Source organism: Eurypyga helias, unplaced genomic scaffold, assembly GCF_000690775.1.
Source record: "Eurypyga helias isolate BGI_N326 unplaced genomic scaffold, ASM69077v1 scaffold11939, whole genome shotgun sequence".
In the NCBI taxonomy this organism is placed as follows: domain Eukaryota; kingdom Metazoa; phylum Chordata; class Aves; order Eurypygiformes; family Eurypygidae; genus Eurypyga; species Eurypyga helias.
The window spans coordinates 1-16,552 of NW_010270148.1; the positions used below are offsets into that span (position 1 = coordinate 1).

A 16,552-nucleotide genomic window follows, 5' to 3' on the forward strand; every position below is an offset into this window, starting at 1 on the left:
CCCGCCGCGCTCCGCCCCCGCCCGCCCGGGCTCCCGCCGGGGCTCATCGCCGCTTCTCGGGATGGGAGGGAGGGCAGGTGCCGTTATGTAAAGGCCGTGAAGCCGTCTGTGGTGTGTAAATGGCCTCTGGTGCTGTAAAGCGAGAGGAGTCAGCGCGGCGTGTACAACCGGGCAGCGCTCCGTAATGCAGTTTTCCATAGAAGTACAACGCGAGGCCTCTGGGAGCTTGACGAGTTGTGTTTTCCATCTGCTGTGTGTTTAGCAAGTCCCCATCCTTTCTAAACGTTTAAATGAAACGATTTACAATGTGACTGAAGGGCTCCTTGAACCTTTTTTACGTGTTTAAACACTTCTACAGTGTCATTCATCCTGGGTGAAACTACCCGGACCTATTACAAATGATTTCAGCAGTTATATAAGCTCATTCGTGTGGCTTCTATCTAGATCACGGTCTGGATGCTGTACTGCTCAGTAGAACAGGTACAGTTCTGTGACTATTCGGTGAGCAGAGGTGGAGAGCTAGGTTCATCATGAAGAGCAGAGAGCCATTGCATGTTGCAAGATGTTGAGCGTGGAGGTACTTTCATTCTCCGCTAAAGGAGGTGAAATAAAAGAGAAAGTCAGGGCTGAGGGAAAATAAAGTAGCTTGGACACCTAAGTCATGGCATCATCTTCCTCCTTACTTTGTTGTTACGTCTGCATTCATTTGTGGGTTTGCTTTGCTTGTTTCGCACGTTTTTTTCGTTAAAATGAACCGATACAATTGATAGTTACTATTTTTCAATGCCCAGAGAGGCGCTTGGCCCCAGAGGCCGTATGTGATGCCGGGGCATGCTGTGTTCATGCGGTCACATGATTTCCATTCACTATCGATCGCCTTCCTCCCGAAGCGGCTGCAGCTGCCATTGACACCAGCAAATACACCGGAATCAATAATTTATTGTTGTGTTCAAAGAAATGGTTTGGATTAAGGAAGGTATGGTAAAACAGCAAAGCAGAAGCACTCGAGAACGAGCACGGGGACAATAATCCAAGAAACCTCGGAGAGGAGATTGCATGCGGTGGCTCACGTTAGCGGTAGTAGAGAGCTGGTCATCGCTGGACTCTTGGCTTGAATCTAGTGGGGTGCAGAAGTAATGAAATGCTTGGGCTTTCCCCCTTCTGCCCTATTATTCCGCTTCTCTGGGGAGCGGAGGCTTGTGGAGAATACAGGTGAAGAAGGGGTGGTTTATGGCTGCAGGAGTAAACTAAAATCCTAAATAAAATACTACAATCCTAAACTGAACTCCTAAAAATCCTCCTTGACGTTAGCTGAGGTTCACCACTGGCTTCTAACACCGTGTGGTCTTTCATCTTTAAATCCCGTTCCAAAGTTAACGTGACTTCTGCCTTCTCTTCCCTCAGTTCTGTCCTGTAACCAAGTGTTACTCCTGCCTCCTGGAGCACATCAGCGTGCAGGATATTTGAAGTAGAAAGAGTAGCCCTCAGGGATTGGACTGTCGCAAAACTGTGGAATTGCTCCTTTCTGCAAACAGCCATTTCAGAATGCAAAGATCTTGCGATCTGAGACCCGGAAGTCCCCTACCCCGTTACTCGTACCGCTCCTGCGCGAGTGGAGAGGTGTGAGGAGTTTATAAATATTCTGAGCAGTTAATTCTAGGAGGATTTAAAAAAAAGGGTAATGTTTTTTGTTGTTGAATAGCGTGTAATGCATCATGAACTTTACAGGTGGTGGCCTTAAAGTTACATGAATTAAACTGCATTGCTAGAGAAGCAGGGAGCAGAAATACTGCACATGACTACAGGCCATCTCCCTTCTCGCTTTGTCTCTTGCTGCGCTGTTCCTTAGTTTTGCTTGAACTTCCCGTACGAAGGCTAAACCCAAGTACCATACTCCTGCACACAGTTACTCGTTTCTGTATGTGCTTTGACAGCATTCAGCTTGACTTGGAGGGAGGGAGATGGTGCTTGCTGAGGTCAGAAGTTCCTACAGATGCTTGAGGCAAACTCAGCGCTGTCTTTGGCCATTGAGATGGTATTTCTGGCATTGGGTTTTGAGGAAGGATACTCGAAAAACAGAGCAGTTGGAGCTGGTCACAGATAGCTTACGTATCTGTCCCTAGTGCTTCAGCTTATCTGATCTTCTGTTCATAGAAACACAGAATCCCAGACTGGTTTGGGTTGGAGGGACCTTAAAGTCCCCCCAGTCCCCCCCCCAGCCATGGGCAGGGACACCTTCCATAGCCCAGGTTGCTCCCAGCCTCATCCAGCCTGGCTTTGGACACTTCCAGGGATGGGGCATCCACAGCTTCTCTGGGAACCTGACAAAGTGCCTCCCCATCCTCTCCAGGAAGAATTCCTTCCCGATGTCCAATCTCAATCTCCCTCTTTCCGGTTAAACCCATCACCCTTTGTCCTGTCCTGGCTATGGGTCTGCCCAGGCATAAACTAAATTGTTTCTGTAACTGATGCTGGACAAGAACACTGTGATTCTGCAGACAAGAATAATAAGTCGTCGTCTTTATTTCCAGGCATGTTGAATTCCCAGCGGTTCTGTGCAAATCTGAGAGCCATCAGTGCTCAGTTTTGTTAAAAATCAGCCTAACTCTTACCTAAAAGAGCCTTTTGTGGATTTAATCCACCTTAGTGATGTGAGTGACTTCAGTGGTGCACAGGCCCTTCAGTCTGAGATATCCTTCCCCCGAGTGGGACAGTACTCTAGAAACAGAGGTTGAACAGCAAATGCTGCTCTTCCAGTGGCGTTTCCAGCGAGAAATGAACTTGGTTGGCCGAGCGGTGAAGTCAGTAGCAGGACGGTAATGTTCGGACAATGAGGAATAGCTGACAGTTTGGGGGGGTGATTTTTGTCTGATCAGGTGAGGTATGCCCGGGGTGATAAGAAAAGGTGAAGGCAGCCGTAAGGAAACGCCAGGCCTGCACGGGTGGTATGCCAGAACGTGACAGGGGTTGTATGTTGTGTCAGGGCAGGGAACTGGAAGGAAGGTTGTTTATCCTCCTCCCTTCCGTATCTTTCCATAGTTGTACCATTTGAGTGCTCCACTGCATCGAATTAATTCCTCCACAGTTATTGTATGGAATGACTTACCCTGCTCCTGTTTTATGGACCACCAATAGGCTGAATGAACTGAACATTGCCCCATGCCTGGATGTCTTCAAGGCCAGGCTGGATGAGGCTTGGAGCAACCTGGGCTATGGAAGGTGTCCCTGCCCATGGCAGGGGGTGGGACTGGATGATCTCTAAGGTCCCTTCCAACCCAAACTGTTCTGTGATTCTCTGAACAAGGAATTAAGTCTGGGTTTGTGTCTTACCTGTTACACAGTAGCTCTTGGACAATTCCTTGTTTGGAAGTTGGTCTTTAGGAAAGGGAAATTGAAGTGTGGCGCTTTGGCTGCCCTTGTCTGTGTGGATCTCCGAGTTCCTTGTGGGGTTGCTGCTAAAAGCAAGTCAGGTTGAGTAACGGCTGATGGGGAGTGGGAGAGCTGGTGTTACAGAGTTTTAGTTCTTGTCACTTAGTGGTGTTCCAGAAAGGCTTGAAGAAGCCAACAGGACTACACCTTTAGTTTCTCAGGTTTTCATTAAAGCATCTTTATATATTAATGTTTTTCTCTTGCTTCTGGTGGCTTTTGTGCTACTCTCTCCTCCCTACTTTTCTGATAATTTTTTTACCTTTAAAGTCCTGTCTCTGCTGTTTCAAGGGCAGAACCGCTTTCTTGCCCTGTCGGCATCGGCCCTTGAGCTCTGCTTAGCGCCGGGGAAGCGGCTGCGGTGGGTTACGTGGGGTGGGGAAAATGACCGGCAACAAAACAATGCACAGTGCTTGCAGGTGAAAAGATTTCCTCTTCCTTCCACTGTATAAATGCTTTTCCAAGGGAGAGGTTCCTCCTGCGCCTCGGCCAGCTGTACCTTTTCATTGATAAAATTGGCCTCTTCTAGACACACACAATTTACTGCAGATGGAGCAGATCAGCGAGTCCTTCCGAAGGCCGTTTCCAGCCACGGCTTTTCTCATGCAGGGATGTTCTGGTTTGGCGTCAAGCTTTTTAGGCTCTCAAGCAGTAGAATTTCAGAGGCCTCTTGCTCAGCCCCAACCCTGCACGTTCGAATCCAAAGCCGCGTGTGTCCGCGTGGGTTATATAAAAATGCGTACAGGAGGGCTCCCTCTCGAAGGAGCCGAAAGTCGTACAGCGGAGGACTGAAACTTGCAAATTAATAAGTGAAGAAACGTATTAAAGCAAAGATATTGCCTCAAAAGTGGCTTTTTAAATTTATTTTGACAATCAGCTTGAATAATTTATTAGAATATTTCATAATGTCCCAGTAAATGGACTGCTGGGAACATTTAGAGAAAATAATTAAGTCTTAGCAACTGAGCATCTCAGTGCAGCGTTTTTTCTGGGGTAAAATCTTTGAGAAATGTGTGTGTAAACATACAGTCTGGTAGTTCTGAGCACCCAGCTCCAGGTGCCCAAAGCAGATTCCCAGCTCCCCCAAAGGCACTGATCGCCAGCAGCACAGAGTCCTTCCTGATGCAGTGTCCGGAGCTCGGGAACACATGTGCCCTCTTCTCCACCTCCACCCTCACGGTGAGTCTTTGTCACAGTTTTCGGAACGTTTCTCTTGTTGGAAGTTGAAGATTCAAATGTGGGAAGTGGTCCTTTTGCCACATCAAATCCCAGCATCTACCCTGGCCGGTTTCTGTATATCCCAGCAAGACCATGCTCAGTCGTTAAATAAATGTACGAGCTTTGTGGTTTCAAGACGCTTGCCGTGCGGAACAGCCCTGCTGGGCTTCAGCAGCCCAGATGTGCCGTGGTGGAAGTGTCTTTATTGATGAGGATGAGGCACACAGCTCTTGCAGGGACCTGTGAGACGAAGGGGTCGTCTCGCCGTCAGGTGCAGGGCTGGCTGCACTGGGTGCCGGGGGGTGTCTGATGGCTCAGGCAGTGTTGAGGGAGGAGGCTGTTCTATGTGGCCCGTTATTAGCTGGGAAGGTCCCAGTGCTTGTGATCAGCTTCCAGTTCTACCACTGATTTCCAGGTGACCTTGGACAAACCAATTTCCCTTCCTAGGTCTTGTCTCTCTTTGCAGAGAAACTTCTTTTGACTTAAATCCTGAGATCTTCAGGATGGAGATAGTTTAGTATTTGTTCTTTCAGTGAACATGTGGATATGGACTAATTTTAGTCAAGGCCTTTCAGTAGTAGTTTTATTTTAAAAACCCCAGTGATTAGATAAAAAGCCAGGTGTTCTCATACCCTCAAGGAACTAACCGAAATACTCAAAAAGGCAAAGACTGAAAACCAGCTCCCCCTCTGGGTTGTGCTTCCTGCAGAGGCCTCTACAGCAGGAAGTTTCACTGGTTTGGCAGATTGGAGCTTGAATTCCCTCCAGATGCAGATGTGCTGACACCCTGCTTCCATGTGCCTGGGTCGGGCGGGATGTTTTGGGGTTTTTAGCCGGTGTTCATGGATTCTAGACTCATTCCTTTCTTCCAGTGCATACTGAAAATCCCCTCCCAAGGTAAACGCCGTCAGACGTTTAAGAAATGTTACTGTGTCCTCACATGGAAAGTTTTTCATTACCGAGGTTTTCTTTTTCTTCCTACTGAGGAAAGCACCGAATCTGGGAAGTGGAAATCCTCGATGCTCCACAACCCAGCTTCCACCCCTGCTCCTTGCTGGCAGAAGGGGCTGCCGGGGTGTTGGTTGCCTGGCTCCGTGCCGCCCGCTTTGCACTGTCGCTTGACCCTGGGGGTCTTGGTGGGCTCTGTAACTGAGGCTTTCCAAACTAGTTGTCTGTGTGGTGGGATTTTAAATAAAACTAGCTCTCTGAACTATCCTGGGTAGTTACGTCACTGTAAAGATGAGGGGTTGGCGGTTGGAGCTGCAGAGCACGGCGCGTCATCGTACGAACATGTAATGCTGTGCTATCAAAGATGTAAAAACTGCTACACGGGTCTGATTTAAGGGATTAAATAATCATCCCAGTTACATCCTAGTTTTGTCCATTATCTTAATACGGGATAATTTGCTGGGGAAACAAACGAACTCAGGACAGGCAACAGCTTCCCGAGAAGCGGAAGCCCCAGGTCACTCTCACGTGTTGACACCAGGCAAGTAAGAGCCCTAGGAGTAAGTACCAAAAGCTGACACGAAAGCAACTACTCCTTGTAACTGCAGCAGCGGAGCATTTGCACCGCGATCAGCCTGCTCCGCGCGCGAACACCCTTGGGGCCAGCGGCGCGAGGCAGGCGTGTGGCCTGGTTTATGGGTGTCACATCACGGTGTCTCCTGCTTTATTAACGGGCAGGTTCTTTGCAAACCCCCTGTGATGTGCAATGGTGTAGCAGGGAGGGTGCGGGTGGTTTGGGGTTTTTGTTAGTTCTGGTTTGTTTTTTCAATGGCCACTCAGCAGAGGAGTTGGTCGCTTCCAGTTGCTGGCTGTGTGCCTGGGCCTGCAAACCAGGCATTCGTTTGTGCCTTCATTTTCCCCATGCCGTGTCCCTGAGCTACTTCGGTTTCTAAATTCAGGCCTTACATATTTATCTGTGCCATTCAATTAGACCACATCCCCAATGCTGCTATATGCTTCCACAGTATGTGGGAAATTTGGTAATTAAATGCATGCAAATGCTGCAAGAATAGAATATATTAATCTTTCGTTAATATCAGCAGGCTCTTCCGTGATATTTCAAGAGATAATGTGACCGTGGCACTGGCTTTTCTTTCACCCTCTTGGCAACTTTCTTGAGTCTTTCTTTTTATTACTCTAGAAATACCTGGTCGAGTTTATGTAAAAGACTCCTAGCCCAAAATACACTGTGAATTGCATAAGGAGGGAGTTCTAAACTTAAGTTTTTGGATCTCCAAATAAAACTTGAGATGGAAGCAGCGTTTGATTAAGTTCTACGTGTGTGTGGTGCAGCTTTAGATTTGCATGTGAATGAGAGCGAAGCAGTGGCGAGGAGTAACCCGGAATCGCGTGGAAGGATGCTTTGTGCTGGACGTCCTGGCTTTTGGAAATACCCCAGGTACTGTATTAAAGGCTGGGATCTCCAGGGGTTCTTTGAAAAACGACTCTTATTTCTGTGTTGTAGTTACTCGTGAAGCCCGCTGCAGTCCATAGGAAGTTGTGATTCTCGTTTTTGGACCGTGCCCACTGTGGAGGTTGGGCAAACGTGTCCCAGCTCGTCCTTAGGGACGGGAGCGTTTTGGGGGTGTCTCTGGCTTCTGCGGATGCTTCTCACGTGAATACAGTACAGTCTTCAAAGCCAAGGGCTGTAAAGACTATGGGTGGTAACATCCCGCTGAAATAGCTGAATTGTAACGATTCCGTCCTGCATCATAGTTTCCAGGGAATTGGGAAGTCGTGCTTTCAGAGATTCCAAGTCTTTAGTATATATTTTAGCTTAAAAGACCTGACCTTACTGATGATCTCTTTTCCTTACTTCAGGGACTTACTGTGTGTAGCTTCTCGATTCCCTCTGTGCCGTGTACTCGTGGTTGTTTTGCTTTCCTCTCGGCTTCGTTGGCACTTTGGTGTTTGGGTTCCTCCCTGAAGTGCCAAGGGCTGGGTTGTATCCCAGCCTGCAGTACTGCAGTGCTGTTGCATCAGTGCCTTTCTGTAATCCCTCTCCTCTCTCGGCCTCTTCCTGGGTGTGGAAACCTCGACGAGGTACTGGTAGCTCAGAAATGCAATATATTCTTGTGGCTGGTTCTTGAGCGAAAGCTTGGCACGGGGTGCAGAGCTGCAGAGGGTTTGTAGGCGGCTGGATTCAGCTGAACGAACTTCCTCGCAGCTCTTCTCCGTAGGAGAGGTGGGAGAGGGTGAGGTGCTCTTGTCAAGCCCTGTCAGAGGTCCGTGCTCCGTTGCAGGTTAGGAGCTCTGTGAGGTGCTTCTGTACCCTGTCCGCTCCCCTTTTCGTCTCTTTGTCATGGAGAGGCGCTCATTGGCGTTGCATCTGATGCAAGGATGGCTTTGTGTCTAACCCGCATATTATAAAAGTTTAACTTTCAGGAATTCCTATTGCACTTGCTGAAAGTCTTTTAAAATTATGTCATTCTTAGGGCCTGCATAAACCCCCTGATAATTATATACATTTAAGTGAAAGGCTGAGATTTGACTTCCCATGGCAGAGCTGTGGCGTGCTGGGGACTAGGAAGAGGTGAACCCTCTGGTCTTGGTCCGACCTGAAGGAGCGTTCAGAGTGCTCCCTGGCACACCGGCCACCAAGGAAACCTTTCCGAGCTGCAGTAATACCTGGCAGGACATGAGCTCAGCGTGTGGGGTGCTGTGTCCCAAACCCAGCCCAGGGTTACTCCTCCTTCGTGCTAAGCATGATGCTTCGCCGAGCGCCTTGTTAGCAGGGCACGTGCTAGTGCCCAGCCCTCTTCAGACACCGCTGAACACCTCCTGACCCCGGGAGTAGCGCTGGCGTGGGGATTTGTCTGGTAATCAGGTTTTATCTAATAATCAGTTTGCTAGAGAGCAGAGGTTTGTGCAGGAGAATACTGGTTTTGATAAAGTTGCTTTCAGAACAGTTTCTGTAGCCTAGAATAGAGTTCAGGAGATGCTTGGGACAGCCGTCAGCGTGGCTGCTGGAGACCCCCGTGCCGTTTGCGCTCGTGCCGTAGAGCCCGGGCGAACGGGCGGGTTCCCCCAGCGCTTGGTGCGCATCTGCCTGTAGCTAATCCCGCGACCGAAGAGCAGCAGGTCCACTCACCTCACTCTCTGAGGACCTGAAGACCAGGGCTGCCATGGGATGCTTGTTGCGGTAAGCGTTGTCTGTCTGTTTTTGCAGTGACTGACTTTGTTCTGCCTGTGCCGTTTCCTCCCCTGCAGAGCTGACCTGTCCGGGGTGCAACATCACTAAAGAAGCTGCTGCAGGATGAAAAGATGGCAGCACGGCTGCTCGCACCACCAGGCCCTGATAGTTTTAAACCCTTCACTCCGGAGTCCCTGGCTAACATTGAGAAACACATTGCTGAATTAAAAAAGAAGCAGCGTCCAAAGCAAGACAGCAGCCACCGGGATGACGATGAAGACAGCAAACCAAAACCAAACAGTGACCTTGAGGCGGGGAAGAATTTGCCTTTCATCTACGGGGACATCCCAAAAGGCCTGGTTGCTGTACCACTGGAGGACTTTGACCCTTATTATATGACCCAGAAAGTGAGTCTGCAAGAAAGAAGTCGCTAAACCGCCTTTTTCTTAGGAAATTGCAGGTTTGGGTGTGGGTTAAGTGGAAGACAAAGACCGGAGTCTTTGAATGGGGCTTACTTGTTGGTTTGGTTTTGTTGTATATTTTTCTTTAAGGTTTAATTGAAATGCTATGATCAATCTTTAAGCACCTGCTTGGACGGAGTTAGGAGAACAAGGTCTGGAAACTAAAAATAGATAAAGTTGTGCTAATGTGCCAGTTTTAACCACGAAGGCAATAAGAAGAAATTAACTGATGGGGGAACGGTTTTACATGTGTATTTCACTGCATGGAATTCATTGTTCTGAAGCAGTGGGATACAGAATCATGACCAAAACCTGAAGTGAGATAAACTAATTAACTTGTTTTCATCCTCATAATGTTATTTTTACAATATTTGCTTATGGAATTACGGTGATGTGGCAGGAGGCATTTAAGGGTGCCGAGAGCTGATAAATGGTGTCGTGAGGGAAGTGGTGAGTAAGCAACCGCTACGCTGGGAATGGAGGGGAGGGACCTTCTGCTGGTGAAATAAGGAAGAGCCTGATCACTGATTTTCTTAGAAGGCTGGATGACGTAAAACTGAGGGTTTTTTCTACCATTTAATTTCATTGCTTTCTCTGCTAGAAGTTTAACTGGAATAAGCTGAGATAATTACCGTCTAGAACTCAGGCTTAGCTGTGCCACTTGAGAAGCTGGAGCTTTGACCCTGTCTGTGACAACAGTTGTGATGTGACCATTCAAAACCCGGGTGGAACGGCTGTCGTGTAAAACCAGTGGGTTGTCGTGGCTAACAAAATGTTCTAGGGCTTTGCGTTGGGGCAGATGCTTCCTGCTGCGCTGGGAAGGGATTCCGTGACTTCACTCCCATGAAATCAGCCCGGTTTGCTGCTGATGTTGGGTATAACCGACCATTCTTTTCTGCGTTTACACTGGTAAATTTAGTGCTGATTTGTTGTGTCAGTGGAGCGAGGGGTACAGGTACCACCCCAGCTACGGTGAGGGGTGTGTGGAATCCCAGGCACGCTGGTGTTGAGGGGGGTGTTGCGCTTAAGGAAATGGGCTGTTTCTGGCAGGAAGGTAGCTTACCTTATCCCTCTTCGTTAAACAACTATTTTCTCAGGCTTTGGGAAAGAGCCGTGTGGCTGAGGAGCGGTTCCCAGGGTCTCTGGCTGCGTGTGGCCACTTGCACTCCAACGTAGGTGTTTGGGAACATCATGGCAAAGCCAGGCTCGTCGATGTGGCTGAGCGGGCAGTGTGCATGGGAGAAATGGGCCATGTTCTTTAGCTCCAGGAGGAGAGCAGTACTGGGTGGGCAATGGGCACTGCCGTGTCCCGGAGCGTTGGGCAAAGGCTTCTTGCTTGTCTCAGTGTTCCCTCAGAAGCAGGAGGTGGAGGGGAACCCCCGAGCCCTCACGCTTTATCAGGCTCCATATCTGCCTCCCAAGCAGTGTTATTAATAAATGTTTCATTTTTAGAGAAAAATAAGCCACATTCCCAACTTTGAAAGCATCTGCTATGTCTCCAGAAGGGACCGTGTAGCGGCTTGCAGAGCTCCTGCTCGCCCGGCGTGCCCGCCGTGTGGGGATGCGAGCTCCCCAGAGCTGGAGCAGCTGCTGACGGAGGGGAAGGTTCTGGAGACGGGAGACAAACCCACGCAGCCCTGCCAACCTCACACTTGCTGTTCTGTGAACAGAGCCTTGCTCTTCCATGGGCACTGGATTCCCATTTTGCTGGCTGTTTCTTTCGCATCCACTTCGGTATGGCGACGGCTTCGGCGTGTGCTACCTCTTTGCTGCTTCAAATAGTCAGTGACTTCCCACAAAGAGTTTTTTTTAAGGCCATTAAAAAAGGCCCTTCTCTGAATCATCAGGAATTGCGAATCTGCTTGAATCATGGGAAGTTTTCCAAGATTTTTTTTTTTCCCTCTCCAGCATTTGCCAGAAGGCTTTGCATCATAGCTCTTTTCTTTTCAAGCCGGACGTACAGCATGCATAGGAACAAATCAGCTGGTTGCTTTCCCTTGCAGCAGGACATGGTGATCTTGGTTTATCTAAGGAAACTGAAACTGCGTTTTAACTGAGAAGCTGGACTTTCCAGTGGCCTGTTAACTGATATTTAAAGGAGAAACAGTGTGACCTAGAAACAGAACCGTGCTACAGGGAGTCAAAAGCCCTGGGTTCGGAGCCCAGCCCTGCAAGCGATGGTTTTCTCCCAGCGGCTTCTCTTTTTCTCTGCCCAGTTTCATTTTGCAAAATGGATGTGATGACTCTGAGAACCAGGAAAGTTCCTTTGCTCACAGGTAGCAGATTTTGGAGCTGATTTAGCTCCTTTTTTGTCCTTATGTAAGTTCCAGAGAGGATTTTTTTTATGATTCTTTGTATTGCAAGTAGTAATCGCCTTCCAATTCCTGGCCTGAAGCACATGGTAGAAGCAATATTTGCCTGTGATAAGTGTTGTGAAAACCTGAAACGTTTCAATTAAAAAACCCAAAAGGCAGGTACGTGAACTTCCTTGTTGATGTGTGCAACCAAAATTCAGGAAAACGACTTCCATGAGCATCCCTAGCCAGGCGAGCACAGCAGCCCATCACCTCGTAGTCAGTCTTCCTTCAGTGCTTAAGCAAGAGGTAAGGACCATCATCCTCTTTTATTTCTACAACCTCCTTAGTATTTCTTTTCAAATTGCTTTCCCATCTTCCAGACCTCTCTTGCCTCACACAACTTCCGCTTCACTCAGGCTGAATCTCATACTTCTACACAAGAAGGCAAAGGTGCTAATCCTCCTGCAGTGGCTCCATTTAGGAGGCAGTAGAAGGTCCCTGAATATTCTGGGAATTGAGACCATAGATAAGCTTACATGGATTGATTCCAATGGAAAAATCAACCCTGCAGTTGTGGGAGACTGTCTGTACATCTGTGGACATCTGAGGGTAGCGTGGGAGTGTCTGAGGTCACCTATAGCTTGCAGATGAGCACCTGAGGATCTCTAGTGCCTGTGTGCCAATGGAGTGACTTGCAACTTCACCGAGTCACATGCACGGATTGGAAATGGGCCCTCTGGTCCGGAATGTCACCTTGACAGCGTGGACCTGGGAAAATTACAGGGATGTGGGAGACCAGCTTGCGGGAGGCACGTCTGGCTCTAGTGTGTGCTTCAAGGAGCTTTCCCCGGTGACTTCCGTAGGGCACAGTAATGGCCCTACAAGGTCAGGGGTACCGTTGGTGGGCTTTGCATTTCAGTGCAGTCACCGGAACAGAGGAAAGAGTCAAGACCATCTCAGAGATCAGGTTTTTATTCTTCTTTCCAAAAGCTAATTGCCTTTTCCATGTTTAGTGGTATTTTTCTTCCACTCCATCTCTCCAGTAGGCTGAAAAGGAGCAGGAAAAGTAAGCGTGCCCTGCCCAGCTGCCCTCCCTGCTGTCGTAGAATGAAGAGAGCGTCATCCCTGCTGGGCACCTTCTCCGGTCCTTCCCGGGGCTGGATGGAAGGCAGAGTGTGATGGGGTTGTTTGCTGTCGTCCGGCTGTTTGGGAGATGACAGGTCATGGTAGTGCTTGTGTCCAGTCCCAGGTGTTGCCGTGGCACGTAGAGCTTTTGTGCTGTGAGCAGGGTGTGCGGCGCAGCACGGACCAGGAGGCGAGAGGCTCTCTGCAGCAGTCACCTAAATAGCTGCAGCCCACTGGTGCTGAGGGGAAGACAGGGGAATCGTTTCCACTTCTGAGGCAGCGTGAGTTTCCTTGCAGGGGCAGATTGTGATGTCGTTAAAACTTAAATCCAGGTCTTTGTCTTAATATCACGTGTTGGACAATGTTTTTTAAAATGGATCTTTCAGGAATGTTTTAGTTGAGAAATGTCAAGGAATTTCAAGGGTTTTTCCTACATCGGGCTGGACATAAGAGATGAAAGCAAGAGCAAAACGTGGCAGGTACCTTTTTCCCCATAAGCTTTTCAGTGATGAAGAATAAGTTACTGAGAAATAATGACTTTGACCCCTTCTGGGGGGACATGGAAAAATAAAGATTAAATACTGTGTTTTCTGTGCTAGGAAGTACACCCCTACGAGCCAAAACAGACCTGAAGAATGTTTTGCGTTGACGTTTAATTTCTCTCTGGGCAGAGTTCCCTGCAAACCGATTTTGCAGACAGCCGATCAAGCAGCTCGCCCCGGTGTCATCGGAAAGTCGTCGCTCCCCCTTGTTTAATGTGGAGGGTGAGGCAGTCGTCATGTTACCGCTGGGGGAATATGGTTCCATATGTTCTTAGGCTGATCATAAAGCTGTTTTCTTCTTAAATCTTCTGCCCACTCGCTTCTCAGCCATTACAGAAATGGTTGATGTAAAACCTGCATGGACAAGAGTATTTTAAGTCTTCCTACAGCGGGGACACTCTGTCATCGCTTCATCAGTGCCATCCTGCGTCTTTAATGCGCCGTTTTGCACACTGATTTGGAGAGGACTTCTCTTTTGCCGTCTTACCTTCTTCTTACGTGAGAAGTGTTTCGAAGCTTTCCATCAAGCGTAGATTCCCAGCTTTAAGAAAACCGGGCAGAGCCTTTTGCACCACCCTCTAACACAAACTGGGCCTTGGGAGAGTTCAGCCGGACTTGAGCTCTTAGAAGGCGACTGCAAAATGCCTTTCTCCAGGTGTCACCTTTCTCTGAGCTTTGAGCTTTGCCTCAGCAGATCCTAAAAGGGCTCAAGGATGTTCTTGGACCTGAACCAACGAACATTTTAAGAGTGTGCGGCCATTTTGAAGCGGAGCTGGAGTATGTCAGCAGCGTAAAGGAAAACTGAGCTAAGGCTTTAAATTGCCAAACGCTTTTTGGCTGTTGGGCTCTTCTTTCTGTTGACAAGGCCAAGCAGAGATTTGCCCAGGATTTGCAAAGCTGCACAGGGGGAACTGGAGCAGCAGATCTTGGGACTGTCGGAATCGATGGGCAGATTGGAATGTCTTATTCCGGTTGTACTGAGAGCCCAGTTATGATGGGCTTCGTAGACAAGAATAATTTCAACAAGCATTGCAGTCTGAAAAGAGGAAACTGGGCAGAGCATGGAGGAGAAAACAAGGGGTTGCCTTATGTAGGGTCAGATAATAGACAATGGACTAAGCAGAATGTGGAGTTGTGTTTGGTAGGCCCTGGTCACTGAGGGGAACAGCTTATGTCACAGCACGGGATGCAAATTTCTGGGTCGGTCCTTGTGAAACAGCTGTTAAAAAGGTGTGTTTCCATGGAGTCACTCTGGCGTGCCAAGGCCAGCAGCCTCTGAGCATTTTCCTAGGCCAGCTGGCTCCTCTGGCACAGGGTGTAAAGTCTCTGCGTTGGTTTGCATCTGGGAAGCAGCACACACATCCCTGTGTCTCCGTGTGAAGGACGGTTTACTCCTGGCTTGCTGAGCTTAGAGCAAAGCACAGGACTCCTGCACTGGGGTTTTTCCCATCTACAAACAGAGGAATAATGAAACTGAGCCACCTCACAGAATCACTGCGTGGGGTTTGGGGGGGCTTCTTTGTCCAGCTCACCTTGTGCCCACATAATGTTCAGTCATGTTGGAGATTTCGTTGCTTAAAAGATGTGATAGAGTTGAGAGCTCAGTGTGGTGCCAGGGACACAGCCAGAGCTTGTGAGCATTCCAGAGTGATGGGTATCCCGGAGTGATGGGTATCCCGGAGTGATGGGTATCCCGGAGTGATGAGCATCCCAGAATGATGGGTATCCCGGAGTGATGGGCGTCCCACAGTGATGGGTATCCTGCTCCGAAGCCTCTGCAGGGGACAGTGAAATAAGGTTTAAAAATGAATGGTAGTGAGTCTTGGGAAGTTCAGGTTGCCAGGGAAGGAGAGATGGCTGGTTCTTAAAACTGCGTGTCCCTTGACCACTGTAATCTGCAGGTTTAAAAACTTTGGGCCTTTTAAGAATATTGTCACGTGCCAAGGTAATCTGTTCATTAATTCTTGATGGTGCAATTCCAGAGCTGTCCGGGGTTGTCTTTAGAGTGCTTCTGTTGGGAGATGCATTAGTGGTTGTGCTAACTAATCTTTCTCACTCAGTGCTGAACCACAATCTGATTTTGATTTCCTTTTCAAATAATTTACTGCTTAATGGTCTAATTTAGCCAAATGAGCTAAAATAACATTGTTTCACTTACTAGGAGGGGAATGACAAATTTCATAAGAGTGAGTCTCCTGGGGAAGCACAGTGACTGCGTTGGCAGAAAGCCCTCATGGATTCCCTTGTGTTGGACTCTGGGAGCTCGGGGCTGTGCCAAACGGTGGGCTGGTGCCGGGGACGGAGCCTGCGGCGAGTCCGGCTTCGCTCTGTTCCCCTGCAGCAGCCCGGGGTTCCTGCTGCCTCACTGACGCTGCGGCATCCTGGCGGGATTGTACAATGGGAAAATGATGCCGGGGAAGGGGCTTTTTGCCTTCCGAGTCGAGCGGTAGGTGCACTGAGTGTGCTGGTATTAAGCAAGCCTGGTTCTAATTTTGCCTCTCCAGATGGCTGCGTGCGATTCTCCCGGGGCTTTTTGATAGGCGTGTTCGCTAGCAGGGAGATGGAATAGCAGGCCTGTATTTTAAGGCTGGTGATGGAGAGATGAGATGGGTTCTGCCTCACGTTTACATGATTCATTCCACAGGTTCTGTATGAAGTAGGGAGCCGTCTCGCTAATTAAAGGCAACGAGAGCACATGACTGCCCCGAGTTGGTGCACCAACGCGGGATGTGCTCACAATTGCCGGCGAGGTGGGGACGGTGGGTATCTGACTTGTGTCCGCTGGGCACCGTGGTGTTTTCTTTCTGCTTACCTGTCCACCTTTCCTTGCAGGTGAGGCGCTGTCTTGCCAAAGATTCCTTGGGGTGGCTGATAGCGAGGCCTGGGAAGGAGGCACAGGCTGCGCCAACGCTCTGCCGTAAAGCCTCGTGCGCTGGGCAGTGGCGTGAAGTCTGGGTCCGGCTGCCAATTCTGCTCCTGAATTTGTGGGCCTTAGTGGATTTGGGCCTCGGTCTGTAGCCATTAGAGAGGGACAGTAGTGCTTCCACCCCTGCGCGGTGAAAGCGCGTGCTCTCGGGTGGGAGATTCTGCTTCTGCTCCAAGATGCCTAGTAAAATGGATGGTTTGGAGCAGAATTATTCATGATGTACTGGTAGGTATGTTTTACCCTAATGGGAACTTCACACAGGAGGTTGTTCATTAAAAAAGCAGAAAATGCTGGGTTTTACCAGGGAAGTTGGTTTTTTGTACAATTCATGCTTTGATTTCCATGCATTAACGCACGCTTTCTCTCTCTCTCTTTGTTTCTCTACAGACCTTTGTAGTACTAAACAGAGGGAAAAC

At 48.9% G+C, this 16,552-nt stretch overlaps 1 protein-coding gene across 1 annotated transcript in view; it reads left to right on the forward strand.

Annotated features, from left to right (window-relative positions):
- The first annotated feature begins 8,916 nt into the window (after positions 1–8,916).
- The window catches only part of SCN8A (sodium channel, voltage gated, type VIII, alpha subunit), a 37,346-nt gene continuing 29,710 nt past the window's right edge, over positions 8,917–16,552 (forward strand). The window contains 2 exon segments of the mRNA XM_010158344.1: positions 8,917–9,192; positions 16,524–16,552. The exon segment at positions 16,524–16,552 is cut by the window's right edge and continues 84 nt beyond it. Coding sequence (XP_010156646.1) covers positions 8,917–9,192; positions 16,524–16,552 — 305 coding nt within the window.